We start from the raw sequence: 17,851 nt of genomic DNA on the forward strand, positions 1-17,851 counted from the left end.
ATCACAGGACATTCAATGGACCAGGTTACCCTTGCACAGGGTGGCAGCATTCAGGTGCTGATGGCAGGATGCTGCCTCCCTTTGTGTGCAGCGTCTGACACCACAGCGACTCCCTCGATGGAGCTGCGGGCTGTGGGGCCGCTCCCCCGGGCCTGACCTGAGCGCCGCCATGACACCCCCCTCAGCACCCACAGACATGAAGCAACCTAGCTCCGCGCCTCCTTATTGGCTGGGCTGGAAAGGCTTTTCCAAGAAGCCGCGCTGCGAATGGTCAGCCGCTCTGTAGTTTGCATGGCAACCTGCCATCCCTCGTCTCCCATTGGTCGAGCGCCTGACAGAACCCTGGCGCTGCGGGACAGGCGGGAGGAGCAAGGGCGGCTCTGATTGGTGGAAGCCGGGCGGGGGCGTGGCGCGGCCCAGGTTGGCGCTTGGGGGCCGGTTGCCAGGGCCCGGTTGCCAGGCGAGTCGTGCCGGGTGGAGGCGGCCCAGGCCTAACCCACCGGAGCGCACTGGGGCCCGCAGGCCGCACCGCGGGGATCGGCGGCGAAGAGGGGCCCGGAGCGGCCGTGCTGAGACAGAGAAGGGGTCGAGCCCCGAGACAGGCCCAGGCGTGGAGCCTGGAGGCGGCGGGACATGGCAGCGGCCGTCGTCACCAAGACGGCCTGGAAGCTGCGTGAGTGGCGGCGGGGGGCGGGGGGACGAGGGGGAGCCGGGCCCGGTTGGAGGCTGGGGTGGGAGGTGGCACCGGAGTGAGCCGCTCATCCACTGAGCGGGGGCAGAACAGCAGATTGCTGTGCAGAAATCGCAGGGATGGGAACCTCCAGCAGCAGATCAACCTTCTGTACCTCAGCCATGAGTTGGTGGTGCCCTCCCTCAGCATCTTGTAAAGTGTTTATGGTGCTGGTGGGGGCTCAGTGCCATTGTGGATGAGGAGAGAGCCCACAGCCCGGCCCTATAGACAGGGGCTGGTTCCTCAGCAGTGACACTTAAACATCGCTGTATTACAAAGAATGAAGCCAGGAGGAGGAAAAGCACAAGGTGTTGGTACATTCCTATTGGTACCAGCAGTGCTCAGCATCTGTACTTTCCTCTTTTACAAGCGAGTTGGTCTCTCAGTACTAATTGTGCTGCTCGTGTCCTTTGGTTCTTTGCACATATACGTCCTTTAGTGTTGTCTTAAGGAGGATTGAGCTTTCAACACAGAGCACATGTACTTTCAGCTTGCCTCATCTCATTTACAGCCCATTTACCTGTGTAATTTGAAAGGTGTTCCTCCAGCTGAAGTGAAAGTTGCACAGTTTTGCTTTCAGAAAAACACTCGGAGCCTGAGATCAAAGCAGATTTAATTACTGCTGCAGCTGTCTGATGGCCCTTTGGGTTAGTGGTGTGCTTTACACAGTCACATCGCCCTTCCCACCAGAGCAACTCCAAGGAGAGCTGAGTTGATTACTGCATGGCCCTTTTACAACAAACCTCATAGAATCACAAGGTTGGAAAGGACCTACAAGATCACCATTGCTACCACAAGGCACTAAGCCATCTCTCACAGCTCCTCATCCAGATGCTTCTTGAACACTGCCAGGGATGGAGACTCCACCACCTCCCTGGGCAGCCATTCCAGTGCCTGACCATGCTCTGAGAGAAAAAGTTCCTTCTTATGTCTAATCTAAACCTCATCTGGTACAACTTGTGGCCATTTCCAAGGGTCCTGTTTGTTGTCTTGGTGAAGAGGCCAAACCCCTCCTCATCACAACCTCCCTTCAGGAAGTTGTAAAGTGCAGTGAGGTCTCCCCTGAGCCTCCTGTTTTATACCTATTAGGCTTGCAAATGCATTAAACTCTCAAAGCAGAGAGCAGTCAAGGGAAGAAATTGATAAATACATCTGCCAAAAGCTCCTGCCAAAATTTTGGGTGGATTTTAAAATCCATTATAAAAATTGATGTCTGTGCAAAAGGGCTTCTTTGGCTTATCTTTTGCCACACGGTTGTATTGTAAGGCTTTCTTTCCTAGAACTCTAGTGTTTCTATCAGCCCTTCAGTTCTTAACAATCTTTCCATATCAGCCACGTTTGCTTCTTTGTGCCCCTTTAAATGCCCATCCTTTATCACAGTGGCAAGCTGAATTGCTGAATTTCACTTTAGCACAGCCTATGCCAAAGCACAGCTCCACTTCTCCCTCTGATGAGTCTGGCTTTTGCTCTGTCAGGTAACAAACTGAACTGAGTCCCTCTGGGGTTGGACACAGCTCTCCTAGTTAGAGGCCTTTTCTAGGAGTCTGTGACTGCTGCTTATCATTGCAGCTTCTGAAGCAGCTCTGCTGACTGAGACCCACCTCAGTGCAGAAGGAAAAGCGGCCTCTATGAGCAGGTTGCTGCAGTCTTTAAAAGCTACTGCACTGCTGCTGGGGAGAGAAGATGCTTTTAGGAAGCCTGGCTAGCAAACATCTTAAGTACAGCAGACAGAGCCCAGGAGGACCGTTTGAAGCCAGATAATAGTGTGACTTCTTATCTGAATTGCATGCTGCTGCCACTTTTCCAGTGGAAACTGGAAAGGCTTTCTGGAGCAAGAAGAATTGTTTTAATCTCTTTGGGAGGAATGGGGTGGAAAGTCCTTAATGCAGACCATCCTGACTGCTTCATTTTCTGCAGAAGAGATCGTGGCTCACAGCAGCAACGTGTCCTCGTTAGTCCTGGGGAAGAGCTCGGGCCGGCTGCTGGCAACTGGAGGAGATGACTGTCGGGTCAACGTGTGGTCAGTTAACAAGCCCAACTGCGTCATGGTGAGAGCAGGCCTGCTTCAACTTCCTGGGGAGGAGAGCGTTAATTCTGAGACAGGGAGGGTGGGGAACGAGGGAGGAGATTGCTGGGTTGTAGCCTGTGGGACTTGTGAATAGAGTTTATCAATGCAAAGCCAGATGGCCAGATGCTGGCAAAAGATTGGGACAGAATTCGGTGAGGCTGCTGCTCCAAGGAGGACCAAAGATGGCTCTCTGCTCCAACAGAACTAGTATTTCTCAGATAATGAATATGGAGCCTTCTGTTACTGTGCTGCAGGTAATTATAGCTTTGTATGAGGTCAGCTTGTCTTGTAGTGTGAGCTACAGGGGCCAAATTTGCATCTTGGAGTTTGTCCTCCTTGCAGGAAACATCCCAGGCAGGATGCATTTCCATCTGTCCCACAGACACTCATTGTCAGCACAAAGTTAGAATACTGACTTGACCGTAGGCTGGAAAAGAATAATCCTGGGCACAGCACATTAGGAAGAGTAGGGTTACCACTAGAGCACATTTAACAGCTGTCTGTACTGTATCACTTTTCCTTCAAGAGGGTGTTATAGAAAAGTATCTAGAGCAAGTGTCTTGTTTAATTAACAAAATAACACTGCATTATAGAAGGATTTCTCTAGGCAGAGTGAACCTCATGAGACAGTGTTGAGATTCAAGATGGTTGCTCTTTAGAGAGGAGGGAGGAAAGGAACTTAAACAGCACTACAGCTTGATTCCTGTTTGTCCCTCCCTGCACAGTGACAGTCGCAGCCCTGGAGCACTGCAGGTGTGCTTGAAATCTAAAGAAAGCCCCATCCAAACAGGCAGCTTTCTGCTGCCATCCCCAACTTCTGTACCTGTGTGTAGGCACAGAGCTAGCTTAACTGTTTCAAAAGACCCGTGTGAGGATGAGGTAAAGCAGGGGATAATCATATTGCTTAATTGATGAGCAGAAGGCCTATAATAGTAGTGCGTACACTGATATTAAATACTAGCCTTCTCAAAAGTCTTAGATAATTGGTAAGCTTTCAGATGCTCAAGGATGAAAGAAAACGCATACATGCGAATTATAAGCTCTTGCTTCAAATTAATATTTCAATGATGTCACCGTGTTATCATTGTGACATCCAGTGCTGGCAGCAACATGTGGCTCCTTGCTTTTGGGAAGGTTTTGAGTGGCCCTGCTTTTGTGCTTGCTTTGATTTTGTAACCTGTTTGTGAGACCTATATGACCCACTTAGAATAAGCACAGTGCCATTGTGCTTGCATAGCATAATTCCTGTAATATAAGCATGTGTCAGCCTCATCTGGGCATCTGCACTTAATTTTTAGCTGCACATGTTTCTGTTGATGCATCCTTGAAAAGTTAGTCAGTGTTCCAGCAAGTGGGATAACATGGAAGATAGGTGCATAGTGCAAGGATGGTCTTTGGGATGCAATACCATGCTGGTAGCTGCTGAAAAAAAAGCACAGCCAGCTGGTCCCAATAAAATAGTTTCCAATTGAGTGTGAATCATGTGCCATGGACTTAAACAGTGCCCAAATCTGTGTCAGTAACCATTGCTTGTGACTTGTGGTTTTTATTGCAGAGCTTGACAGGCCACACAACACCCATTGAGAGCCTACAGATCAGTGCCAACGAGGAACTCATTGTTGCAGGGTCCCAGTCAGGGTCCATTCGAGTCTGGGACCTGGAAGCTGCCAAAAGTACGTTTCTTTGAGTTTTCTATTAGTACATACATTCTTGCAATATCTTTATGCTCTATGTTTTTGCCAACTCACAACATTCCTAACGTAAGAAAGAATGCCCAGCATTGCTTTTGTCTAAGCTTCCAGTACTGCTAGAGGGTGTTGGTGGAATTCCTACTTGAAACAGTAGAGCTCTGTGTGCACATTGAAGCAGAAGTTTGTGCATTTATCATGGAGATGAAGCTGAGGAAGTAGTTTCCAGTATTTTTGACCTCATCTGAGGCTGAAATCTGTATTCCAGATAGATTTTTCTACACATCAGGAGTAACAAGGCATAAGTCATACTCATAGCCTCAGCTTAAGAGTTTCAGCCTTAAGAGGATACACTTAACTCTAACTCTAAAATCAGAAAGGAAATTTGTTTGGTTCTGCACAAGTCCAGGCACCTCCTGCTTGCTGACCTCTCACTCTCACTTTTAGATTCCATCTTTCCTTTTTTTTCAATGTATTTTGAGGAATCTTTTTATTCAGTTCTTATATGGCCATGCAAGAGCACAAGGGGAGAAATAGACAAAGACTTAATTGTTACTGAATTGTAAAAGCTGTGAACTCATCAGGCTCTGATCTTTTAAAGGACAACTGTTGAGTCATACTTTATGTATTGCCTTTTTGTCAAGTCCTAGAACAAATTTGCTCAAGTGCTGCGAATCCCTTAAGTGAATTCCAGCAGAAATACTCTAAAATTAATCAGTGTTTCTTGTAGAATCATAGAATCTTTAAGGAAAAGACCTTAAAGATCATCAAGTCTAACTGCAACTTGACCATATTACCTGAACTCTAACAGCTCTCTGCTAAATCACATCCCTGAGCACCACATCCAGACAGTCTTTAAACACATCTGGGGATGGCTACTCAACCACCTCCCTGGGCAGCCCATTCCAGTGCTTAACACCCCTTTCTGTAAAGAAGTTTTTTCCTGATGTCCAATCTAAGCCTCCCCTGTGCAATGTGAGGCCGTTTCCCCTCATACTGTAACCAGTGAGACCAACCCCACTCTGCTGCAATCACCTTTCAGATATTGGAAGTGACCTCCTCTCAGCCTCCTCTTCCCCAGACTAAACATCCCCAGTTCCTTCAGTGTCTCCTCATAGGCCATATTCTCCAAGCCCTTCACAAGCCTTATTGCCTTTCTCTGGACCTGCTCCAGCACCTCCTTGTCCTTTCTGTACTGAGGTGCCCCAAACTGAACACAGTACATGAGGTGAGGCCTCACCAATGCCGAGTACGTGGGCAGGATGACTTCCCTAGTGCTGCTCACCACACCATTCCTGATACAAGCCAGGATGCTACCGGCTTTCTTGGCCACTTGGGCACACTGCTGGCTCATATTCAGCCCACTGTCCATCAGCACACCAAGGTTCCTTTCCATCAGGCAGCTTTCCAGACACTCCTACCCAAACCTGTAGGGTTGCCTGGGGTTGTTGTGACCAAAATGCAGAACCTGACACTTGGCCCTATAGAAACTCATACAGTTTGCCCTGGCCCATCAATCCAGCCTATCCAGGTCCCTCTGTAGTGCCTTTCTCCATTCTGGCAGACCAAGACACACCCCCAACTTGGTGTCACCTGCAGACTTACTGGGGGTGCACTCAATCCCCTGAAGATTATTAATAAAGATGTTAAATAGCCAACTGGATTTAACTCCATTGACCACAACTCTTCAGGCCCAGCCCTCCGGCCTGTGTTTCACCCAGCTCATCCAAACCACAGGCAGTCAGTTTCTCTGTCTGTTTTCATTATATCGTTACCTTGGCTGAGCAAAGGTGGCAAACAGCTGGTATCATAGATAATAAAGAGCACTATCATTCAGACAGTTAGAATCAGTTCAGTTATAATGTAGTTTGACTATACCAGTGCAGGCTAACTGATCTAGCTGAAGTTAGTAGTAGGCCTATGGGCCAGCATCTGTGCAAGTGAGCATTCCAAGTCTGGCTCGAGCTTATTGGTACCAAGGGATCCATGATATTGTCCCAGATGACTGGTGGTGGAGAGAGATTGCCCCTGAGCAATTTTTGCTTTTCAACATTGACTTCTGCTCTCAGAGATAGATGTACCTGTTCAATGGGTCCCTTCTGGTTTCCAGAATTACAAGAGCATTATTTTGTTGATGGCTTGCTCGAGCACTGGGTCATTTTCTTTGCCTCCTGCTCTCTGAGTGTCCATTCCCCATCTGTGAGATGCTTCCTGTAAGTGAAGGTTGTGGTTGAAGGAGCCTGGTGCAAGTACTGCAGCATGAAGAGGCAAAAGTTGGGCTCATGCAGAGCACTCAAAAAGGGCTCATCTAATAGCCGCACGGTGAATGCTGTCCCTTCCAATTCCAGGCTGGAACTACTCCACCCTATTTATTATTTTGCTCTTTGCTACGAGTGGAATGATAACATTGCCAGACAGCTGCCCCTAAGCATACCTTTTTAGTCTTATTTTCAGATTGGTCACAGCTGAGTTCTATTCATAGCTTCCACACCTGAGGACAGGGATTTCATTAGGGTCACTGAATGTTCCCTGTTCATTGCAGAGGAGTTGGGTTAGATTACCTTTAAAGATCCCCTCAAACTCAAATGATTTTACGATTGTGTAAACATGGGCCTCATATCGCTGCATCTGTGCATTGTGAGGGTAAAGTTTGGGTCATTTTGGTAGAATCATCTGTATATATTCTAAATAATAAACCATATATAGCATTCATACAGCAGTGAGGATGGTTTTGCTAAACTCCTGCATGCTATTGGGGTGAAATGAAGTACTAAATACTTGCTCCTAATTCTTTCTCCCTGCTTTGCTTCTCCTTTTCCCAGTTCTCCGTACATTGCTTGGTCACAAAGCAAACATCTGCAGCCTTGACTTCCATCCTTACGGAAGTTTTGTGGCATCTGGCTCTTTAGATACAGACATTAAGGTAAAGCTCACCTCCCTTACTCTCTACTTGCAGCCTTTTTGTTATGAAGAGCACCAGAATGTGCCTTGTGCTGAACTTCTGGTAGATGCTGTACATCTTCATTTGTGTGTGTGGGCAGGTGTATTTATGAGTGCTTGTGAAATTCATGCATGTGTCTTCCCAGTAGTAGTTCATGAGGGTGTCTCCTCAGCTGTGGAATGTGACTTGTCCCACAGGGCTCAGGTTAGGTGCCTGCCATGAGCTGGTGTCAGCAAGCACAGATGTACTCATCACTATGGACTGCACCTGCTTCAGCAGGCTGGTATTTGTCTGCAGCAGCAGAGCTTTTGTAGTAGGAAATACCCTGCAGAAGTAGTTGTCAGTTGGTAAATTAGGCTAGGAAATGTAGCTGGAGCAAGCAGGGCTTTAGCAGCCCCTCCAGTGATCCCATTCCACTGTGTTACCAACTTGGTGATGTGTTATTTTGACAGGGCTCTTGCACCCACAACTATACGCCATGTACCCTTCTAAGCATATTTTGTTTGCTTTTTCTCCCTGTAGCTCTGGGATGTACGAAGGAAAGGCTGCATCTTCAAATATAAGGTAAAATTATAACTTCATTATCAGAAGAAGGATTTCTGTCTTGGGTTTGTGGACAAACCTTATAGTGACTGTGTGCAATGAACTTTCTAGTTTCCTGACATAAAAATAAGGCCTGCATGTGAAGTGGTCTAATAAAGCTTGGTAGACCTCTGTGAACTGTATGGGAACACAAAATGGATATCACAGGAATCAATGTACTTTAGTCTGGTTGGCTTCAGTCAGAGATAGAAAGCATCCATGAGTAAGTGCTTCTTAATGCTGTGACTGCTATTACCACAAAGTACCCACTACACTGATGTAATGCTATAATGGGGTTATAATAGCAGGGTGGCAAAGTCTTTGGATACAACAAATAAGAACCAGTCCAAATGCAACAGCCACAGAAATGAAGGGGAAAAAGAGCTGCTTACCTTTAGAAGGCCTCAGGTAGGAAGGGATCCCCAGCAAGAGACACCCTCACCTCCACTGCCAACCCTTAAATGAGGTCTGGGAAGGGATGGATCCTGGCTCCACCCCTTCCAGTCACTCAGGTACACTGCATACACCTGAGCTCCCCTGGGCTGACCCTGCCTTCCCACCAGGTGCTCAATCACTGCTTCAGGCTGTGACTTGACAGTTCTACTACAACTGACATGATTTCTATTCACAGAGCCTTTTTCTATCCAAAGAACTATGAATTAATTATGTATTGTTATATATAAATCCCATTTAGAAGCCAATGTATTGACATGCTCATCTGTCTTAACAAAGAAATCTGTTTAGCTTAAATCTGATTCTCATTAGTTCAAGCAGATCTATATTTACCACTCTTAGGCTGATGCCAGAAATGTCTAGATGAGAGAAGTTATACCCACTTAGTGTGGATGGGTCAAGTCTTGTGTAGTGCTTAAAATCCTGTAAGTTGTGGACCCTGAGAAACAGTTTTATCTCATTGCACTGTGTTGTATTCTCTTGATAAGAAACTGGCTAGAGGGCCATGCCCAGCAGGTAGTGGTTAATGGAGTTAAGTCCACCTGGCGACCCATTACAAGTGGTGTCCTCCAGGGGTTGGTCCTGGGGCCCATCTTATCTAATATCTTCATTGATGACCTGGATGAGGGGATTGAGTGTACCCTCAGTAAGTGTGCAGACGACAGCAAATTGGACTCAAGGAAATGGCCACAAGTTGCACCAGGGGAGATTTAGATTATGTGTAAGTAAGTAAGGAAAAACCTTTTCTCCCATAGAGTGGTCAGGCACTGGAATGGCTGCCCAGGGAGGTGGTGGAGTCTCCATCCCTAGCAGTGTTCAAGAGGCATCTGGATGAGGAGCTATGATGTGTGGTTTAGTAGCTTAGTGGTAGTAATGGTAAGAGAAGGACAACTGGACTACATGATCTTGTAGGTCCTTTCTAACTTTGTGAATCTATGATTCTGCATTGAAAGACAAAAGCCAGAATTCCCTCTAAAGGAAGGAAAAAGAAAATAAAAAAAACAGGATAATTGTTTTTCTGGTTGCAGAGTCACACACAAGCAGTGAGATGCCTTCGATTTAGTCCTGATGGCAAGTGGTTAGCCTCTGCTGCTGATGATCACACTGTAAAGGTAATTTATTATGACATCTCCCTTATGTTATGTGGAATACTTGACTTGCTGGTTGGTTGGTTGGTTTGTTTATCCAGGCATTACCAGCAGTCCCTCATAGCCCCCTTTTGTTTGTTAGGCAGCTGGCTGGGCTCTGTGGCTTTGCCAGGACAAGTGTTTGTTGGGGATCATGTCCAGTGGCTCAGAGCATCCCAAAATGAGTGAGGTGTGATGAAGTGCCTTAGTCCTGCAGATATGTTGGCACTGTGCTCATGAAAATTCAGGTTTTTATGATGGTAGAATTGGGATACCTAAACATGGCAGGAGTCATCTTAATAAAAGTTGCTAAATAAATGTACCTATTCATTAGTAATGTTCACTAAGTTGGATATGCCATATCAATTTCTGGCTCTGTCCTTGCTTTCTTCCAGCTATGGGATCTGACTGCTGGGAAGGTAATGTTCGAGTTTACAGGGCATTCTGGCCCAGTCAATGTCGTTGAATTCCATCCCAGCGAATACCTTTTGGCTTCCGGCAGCTCTGACAGGTAAAGACAGGGGAAAGAGAAAAAGGGGAATTGTTGATAAGTTTCCTTTCCTGATGCCTTTCCTTAGGAACATGGCAAGCAGGAATGTCCCACGACTCAAACCATTACAAGAGTGTGTCACCTAGCCAACAGCATGTCATACCTGTGATGTACAGAATATAAAGCTCTTACCTTCTCATCCAGAACTGCTGATGCTCTTTGCCATGCTAGAAAACAATTCAGTGGGCTTGAGTGGCTCACTAATCCTACGTGTATAACACGCAATGCTCTGGTTCTGCTCTAAAAGCCTATGGATTTCTAGAACCTCTAAGCATCTTGGGCTGGATTTATATATCTTAGCTACACTAGTCTTCATCATGCATGCACAACAGTGGAAGTTGTTCTAGTTCTGGGTAGGTTACTTTAATACTTGATCCTAAAGCAGGTTTCCAGACAGATGAGCAGTGATTTTTGTTCTGTCCTGTGCACAGGACCATTCGTTTCTGGGACTTGGAGAAGTTTCACGTTGTGAGCTGTATTGAAGAGGAGGCTACTCCAGTCAGGTACGTTAAAGTCCTACCGCAGTATATGAGGCACAGAGCAAAACTGGGGCTGGACTGGAGATTTTATGAGAGGGAAAGTTGAGAGAAACTTGAACTGGTTCACCAGGTCAGTGGGATAATTACTGAGAATAGTGCTGGAGGTGTTTGGTGAAGTCAGGGACACAGCCCTGGGGAGCATGCAGCATTGCAAAGTTGTGTCTAAATTCTCCATCTACCTTCTCCCAGGTGTGTTCTTTTCAACCCGGATGGCTGCTGCTTGTATGGAGGCTTCCAGGATTCTCTGCGTGTGTACGGCTGGGAGCCAGAGCGTTGTTTTGATGTGGTCTTGGTGAACTGGGGAAAAGTAGCTGATTTATGTATCTGCAACAACCAGCTGGTAAGACACCGTTTGCGAGGAGCTGGGGAGGTGGTGGTTGTAAGACATGAGGAAAGAAGAGGGACTTAACTTGACCAATCACAGATAAAACTGTATGTTATGAAATAGCCCATTAACGAAACGCTGGCAGTTTCCAACTGAAAAAGCCAAAGCACTGAGTTGGCACATTCTCAAGCACCATCACTCAGGGTCACTCCATCATCATGCCTGATCTCAGAAAGGCTGACATGGTCCATGCTGTTCAGTGAACTGCCTTGATCTTTTGCCTCTGCAGATAGGAGTTTCCTTTGCACAAAGCACGGTCTCTTCCTTTGTTGTGGATCTCAGTAGAGTGACAAGGTCAGGTTTGGTTCCTCATGGGCTGCTCAGGAACAACGAACCTCTGGCTCAGCCCACCCCCACAGGGTCCTCCCTTCGTCGCAGCTATGACAGACCCTCAACTAGCTGCAGCAAACCTCAGAGGTAAGGGAAAGCTGCTTTGTTGTAACTTGAAGAAGGAGCTTAGTGCTTTTGTTCTGTCTAAAAGGGTCTATGTGGGGCCTGGCCCTAAACAGCATCACTTTCTTTCACAGCAGGGTGAAGCGCAGTTCAGAGAGCGAGAGGCGCAGTCCCAGCAGTGATGAGGACCGGGATGAGAAGGAATCCAAGGCTGAGATCCAGAATCCAGAGGATTACAAAGAGATCTTCCAGCCCAAGAATGTCATCTGTTAGTACCGTGGCTTATTCTGCTTTTGAGTGATGTGGCTAATTCAGAGCAGTAGGCACTAAACTGATTCATCAGCAGTGAACTTTGGTGTATTGTAATAACAGCTTCACCTGTCACCTGAGAGAGTTTAGATGACTTCAGTGTTCTGTGCTTGGACTCTGAACCACAAAGCACACTGGTAAACTTCTGAAGGGTTACCCCTTTACTTGGATGCAGTGATGTCTGGTTGAAGTCTGGCCCAGAATCCAGAGCTCCATTGTAAGCATGGAGCCCTCCTGTCCTGGTTAGATAGCACCACTCTATTACATGGTCTTTTATTTGCGTAGAATTCTGATACATGTAAAACCAGCAGCCTCTGCTAAAGAAGGAAAAGTAAAATGTTCTGTTAAAGTGCTAATTGTTGTTTAGGAGGCACAGGACAATGCCTATGTCTCATTTTCTGTTAATGAGGAAAGTGAGATACTCATAAAGAGTATAAAGCATAAAGGAAGCCATTATTTTCATTTACTTTTGTAAATGAGTGTATTTGGAGGTGAATGTTTGTTTCAAAGTGATTTGCTGTGACAGTGTCTTGTGCTTCATAATTCAACTTTGTCCCATCCATGAAGGCTAAAAGCCTTTGGCTAAATTCAGCAATAACGTCAAGGTCTGCAGAAGATAACTGCTTGCTGTATCACTGATTGCCCTAATCAGTGGAGCTGCTGGAGATCTCCCAGCTCCAAGGCTGACTTATTACTAATCTGTAGCCTTGGATGACTCTGTCATTTATTTTCTTTCCTTTCTCCATAGCTCGAACTCCTCCTCATACCAATGAGCCCTTTCCAGCCCCCCCAGAGGATGGTGAGTTTGAAAATAACAGCTCGGTGGGGATGGAGTTAATAGTCCTTAGAACAGGAAGAGTTGCACGTATGCAGTAATCACTAATTGCAGACTGGCTTTACAGTGCCTGCACTCTTAAGCCTCTCTTGTGAGCAACAATCCATTCCTACTTTTCTACTTCTTTCTGTCTTGATAGAGCCGGTAACTGCAAAGGAAGCAGTGAAGCCTATCCAACCTGTGGAAGTCCAGACCCCGATGCCAAAGCAAGAGCTTGTACGTACAGTATCATCTGTTAATGGCTGTTCACACCCCTGCTGGGTGGTGAATTCTAGAAGTTTGCTATTTTTAATCAAGCTCATTCCTCTTTTAAAAAATAGTATAAGTGCAGCTTCATTCTTAGTCCATCCATGTGTTTCATCTGAGCAGCAGACTTGAAGACTGGGCCTTCAGCAGATGATGGCTGTATTGCATTTGTTTGCTCCTCATACAATGATATTTCTTCTTTCATCTCAAGTAAGGGCACTGTGAAGAGAACTCAGGTGCTTCATTTCTGCAGGCACTCAAACTGAGACTGTGACAGCCAAAATCTCAAGCAGCTACTGGGAGACAGGATAGGCTGTTCTGGCTTCTTCAGAGCTCTCTCTGCCTTCAGGCTGGCCATGGCCCATTGCCCTAACTTTTGAAGGCAGTAACAGTGACAGCATTCAGCACTTCTGCTGGAGTGTCTGCCTGTTCTTTGCAAACCTTCACTGAGTTGTGATGTGTATTTGAGGGGTACTTCATTGCCTTCTAACCCATACCAGCAAATGGGAATCTGTTTTGAGGGGAAAGGAGGAGAGAGACTACAGCCATATTCCTGCTGCTTGAACTTCTGTCCCAATTTCTCCTGCAGCCTGAGTCATTTCAGAGGCCACCAATTGCTTCCTCAACTCCTATGCCCAGGGCAGAGCCATCAGTTATTCCTGCAGCCAGAAACGAGCCCATTGGCCTGAAAGCTTCTGACTTCCTACCGGTAAGTATCTTTGGTCAGACATTTCTTTTGGTGTTGCATCAGAAAGTGGCTCCTCTTGGAGGTGCAGAAGGGTCTCTTAGGTGCTTTCTGCAGCCTGCAGTCATTAGCACTGAGCACAGCAGCAAAAGAGCATGTTTCCTTCTGCTCTCCTTCTGCTCATTTGGTGCTTCCCTTGCCAGCTTGCTCTGCTGCCTCCCAACTGCTTCAACTTGCAGTTCCTGTGGGGTTAGCACCTCAGGGCTGCTGGACCAGCCGGCCCCCTGTTTGAGTGATGGCAGGCTGATGCAAACACAGCAGTGTTGGTCCGTGCTCCTGAGGAATGTGTTATTAAGCCAGGACACAAGGGCTGGGACAAAGAGGCTGAATGAATACTAGACAGTGATTCATTTAGAAAATTGTTGTGTGCCATACAGCATTATTTCATGACAGCCATTACCTCTTATATCTTGGAGGCCTCTTGGCCCTCTGTACACCAAAACCAGCTCTCACCAAGGACAGAGAAAGCTCTTCCCCTTTCTGTACCATCCTGTTCTGTTATTGCTCCTCTACTCTACTTTCAGGCTCTCAAAAACCAAAGCCAGGCTGAGCTCGTGGATGAAGAAATCATGTCCCAAATCAGGAAAGGCCACAAGACCGTGTGCATGGTGCTCACCAGCCGCCACAAGAATCTGGACACTGTGCGGGCCGTGTGGAGCACCAGTGACATCAAGGCAAGGATGTGGAGAAGCTTGAGGTTAATGAGGGGAGCAGCTGAGCAGCTCCAATGGCTGCTGTGGGACTTTGCCATACAAAAGATGGGATCTTACAGTGCCTGTGCCCGGGGGCGTGTTGCAAAGTGCTGCCGTGTTCCAGCTGGGCTTGAAAGGTCACAAGGAAACATGGAGAGGGTTATCCTCACTTACCTACCATCTCTCAATTTCTTCTACTGTGTTTCTTTGACAAGTGGTATTTATTGCACTAGTCCAGCCTGTTCAGACTTTGCAATAGTTTTCTTCTCCTTCTCTCTCAGAACTCCGTGGACTCTGCTGTAGCAACCAACGACCTGTCTGTTGTTGTGGACCTCTTGAACATTGTCAACCAAACAGCGTGAGTGCTGGATCTCTGGGATACCAAAGAGCTTCTGGCTGTGTCAGGACATGCACCTGCCTTGTGTCCAGCTGGCCATTGCAGCATGAAATGTGTGTGCTTGTGGTTGCATCTCCAGCTCTGCAGTGCCAGCAACTGCTGGAGATGTACAGGGCCTTTATTCTGTTGGTAAAGGATGTCTCATAAGAAAAATCAAAGTCTCAGGGCTTCATAAAGTGATTCTGCAGGGAGGAAATGAAATGTCAGAACCTGCTGCTTTCTATCACAAGGGGGAGGTAGTGAACTTGCTCAGTAAACTTGGGCTCAGCTACATGGACATTCCTGCCAGAAACCTTCATTTGTGTCAGCTCAGCTTTGGGAAGCCTCATGCTCTGACCTTGCAACACATGCTTTTCTTTTCAGGTCACTCTGGAAGTTGGATTTATGCACTGTAGTTCTGCCTCAAATAGAAAAACTTCTCCAAAGTAAATATGAAAGGTGAGGCCACGAGAACACGGTGTGTTCGGTGGGAAGGATGTGGGTGCTGATAGGAGGGCTCCACTGGGCTGAAAGAGATGTGTGGAAAATCACAGCAGATACAGCATGATGCTGGTACAACACCTGGAAGATAACAGTGGAGTGGCCAAGTGAGTGTTAGGAAATGATATGGGAAGAATGTGTGGGCAGGAAGTCCTCATTAGGAGCAGGATGTTTAGGTTTGGTATAAGTGTGTAGGTGAAGGCAGCCAGGAGGGGTCAGATCGATGTAGGGCCAGTGGGCTCTGTGCACTGATGAGAATAAAACTGTCAACTTGGGACAAGGGGAATTAAATCCTGCAGCAGTCTTGGTTGCTTTGAATCTCATCTTTAGGTGGGAAGGCAGCACGTTGCTTAGGATGGGGTTTTCTATCCTTTCCTACGAGGAGAGGATCCTGCCAGGTGCCCTCAGCAGGACATGTCTGCTCTTGAGCAGGAAAGTCCCACTTAGGAGGGTGTATGCCCTGGGAAAAGGCTTGCTTGTCAGTCTCAGCTCCAACTTAGACAGTACTGGCACTTAGCACTTGTTGCTCTTACCTGCTTGCAAGTGGTGGAGGGAGGGGGTTGAGTCCCAGCCCCCCCTCCCCTGATCTGGATGTGTGTGGGAGAGGAATGAAGTTCAGGTGGGGTCTGATTCTCTGTTTGCTTTTCAGCTATGTGCAAACGGGCTGCACCTCCTTGAAACTCATTCTGCAGAGATTCCTGCCCCTGATCACGGACATACTTGCTGCACCACCTTCTGTAGGAGTGGACATCTCTAGAGAGGAGAGGTAAGCATTTCCCACCTCCACTTGCTCACTTTCAAACCAGCCTTTCCCTAGTTGAGCTTTGCTCCTTTTCCTCGAGGTTTTGATACTAGACTGGGCATGCCTTTCCTTTTGTCTGCAAATACCAACCCCTCCTGCTCTAAGGAAAAAGCCAAAGACTGCTTTTCCCTCTCTCTGTGTACTGAGTCATACCTAAACAAAGCTCAAGTTTGTCAGAAGTAAAACCAGCCAGTGGCTGCACCCTTCACCTCACAAAGCGCAGGAGTTGTCAGCTAGGCCTTGGGCTTCCAGTTCATTCACAGGGTAACTCTGCTCTGAGAACCAGCTCTCCGGAAACAGCACCTCTTTCCTCCTCAGACTTTACTGCCAAAGGGGAAAAGAGGCGTGAAAGAGCCCTTGTGAGGATGCCATTCTCCTGCTTCATCAGAATGCGGGCTGGAGACCTGCTGTTCCTGCAGAGTTGTGCTCTTGTTCCAGTCAGGCCATTTGCAGGGCTTGCATTTTCTTTCCTGCTTGAGATGAATCTCAGACACTTTGGGAACGGACACGTCTCCCATGTGAGCATTCATGCTGTGTCTGCTGTTTTCACAGGCTCCATAAATGCAAACTGTGCTACAAGCAACTGAAAAACATCAGTAATATTGTGAAGAACAGGTCCGGGCTCAGCGGCCGCCATGGTAGTGCCTTCAGAGAGCTGCATCTCCTCATGACTGTGCTGGAGTGACAGCTGCTACCACCACATGCGCCAACACGGGTGGCCGAACTCCCCTCTGTGCTCGGTCTGGCTGGGTTGCACTTCTCTGCGTGTTCATCCTTCCCCATGGCACAAGAGGGAATATGGATCTGCGTGGCCGGCCACCTGTCTAGAAGCAGTGCCTGGAGGGGCAGGTGGAAGACTGGAGTGGAGCGATGCGAGGGGACCTGGCTGCAAAACGTCCCTGTTGTGGAGCAGCTTCGTTTCAGCTCTTCACCTCGCCGTCAAGCGCTGCGTCTGCGTGCTGACCTCCAGACCTGCTGCCACTTCTCCTTCACCCATGTGTGTTGTTGGTTCTTTGCCACTTGGCTCTGGCGGCCAGGCTCCTTGCGCAGCACGCCGAGGACTGCAGCTTCTTCCCCAGTAGAACCAGCTGGGGGATGAAGAGCCCTGGCCCTGCAGGAAGGACTTACCCTCCTCCCCAGGCAGGTGGGACCGGCCCCTTTAGCTTGCTGCAAAACACGTGAGCCAGGACACTGCTGCTGCACGTGGTGTAGCCACAAGGGTCAGTAATGGCGAGGGGAAGTTGTCCTCCAGCTTCTCTGCATCCCTGCAGGTAACCCTGCGCCACAGAAGATGGACTTGAGGTCCGCCTGGATCCGTTGACATACATGACTCGGTTAGGACTTGTCATACATGTTTGCCTTTGGGGATGATGGTGGAGGAGCAGAGGGACATGGACTGATGTCTCTGCATCCACTGCACCGCTCGACGGGACTCCCTTTTTCCTAATAAATGGCTGTCAGAACCTTCTGCCCCTCTTTCTTCTTTCCTGTGGGGAGAGAGGTTCCTGCTGGTGCTTCCCGCTGCTCCTCCAGCCCCGTCTCCTCATTTTATACACTGGAGCTGCTCTCTAGGAAATGTAACTTATCACAAATTGTATTAAAACATTTGTAAGTCTTTTGTTTTTAAGCGGTGTTACGTGCCTGAATCTCCTCCCCTCATCATGTCTCTCAGGGCACCAGCCACGTTCTCACCCTTCCTGCCACCAGGCTGCTGTGAGTAAGTGGCTGCTGTGAGTAAGAGCGGCCGTGCTGCCCGCGCTCCTTGCAGGAAGCCCGTGGGAGGTTTCGCTGTGCTGGGCAGGTCCCAGCCCTGAGAGCAGCTTGTGGCCTGTCCTCCTCCCTGACACATCCCTGCTCCACACCTGAGTGCTGGCAGCGCTCAGGGCAGT

The 17,851-nt window shown here is 47.8% G+C and overlaps 1 protein-coding gene across 2 annotated transcripts; it reads left to right on the forward strand.

Annotated features, from left to right (window-relative positions):
- Positions 1-408: 408 nt before the first annotated feature.
- Positions 409-17,589, forward strand: KATNB1 (katanin regulatory subunit B1). 2 transcript variants are annotated; one of them, XM_015873681.2, is made up of 19 exons: positions 409-673; positions 2,648-2,778; positions 4,354-4,471; positions 7,309-7,409; positions 7,950-7,991; positions 9,491-9,574; positions 9,985-10,100; positions 10,571-10,642; positions 10,868-11,018; positions 11,293-11,480; positions 11,591-11,724; positions 12,514-12,564; positions 12,740-12,816; positions 13,436-13,555; positions 14,116-14,265; positions 14,565-14,641; positions 15,044-15,118; positions 15,810-15,926; positions 16,515-17,589. In XM_015873681.2, exons 1-19 carry the CDS (start codon positions 634-636, stop codon positions 16,645-16,647), a joined length of 1,977 nt encoding a protein of 658 aa, XP_015729167.2. In that variant the 5' UTR covers positions 409-633; the 3' UTR covers positions 16,648-17,589. The 2 variants fall into 2 exon arrangements, with proteins under 2 accessions (XP_015729167.2, XP_015729168.2); XM_015873682.3 differs by having other exon boundaries at positions 11,594-11,724.
- The last annotated feature ends 262 nt before the right edge of the window (positions 17,590-17,851 follow it).

The sequence above is a fragment of the Coturnix japonica genome, chromosome 6, assembly GCF_054131305.1.
Source record: "Coturnix japonica strain WE chromosome 6, WE-NBRP24, whole genome shotgun sequence".
Taxonomy (NCBI): Eukaryota; Metazoa; Chordata; class Aves; order Galliformes; family Phasianidae; genus Coturnix; species Coturnix japonica.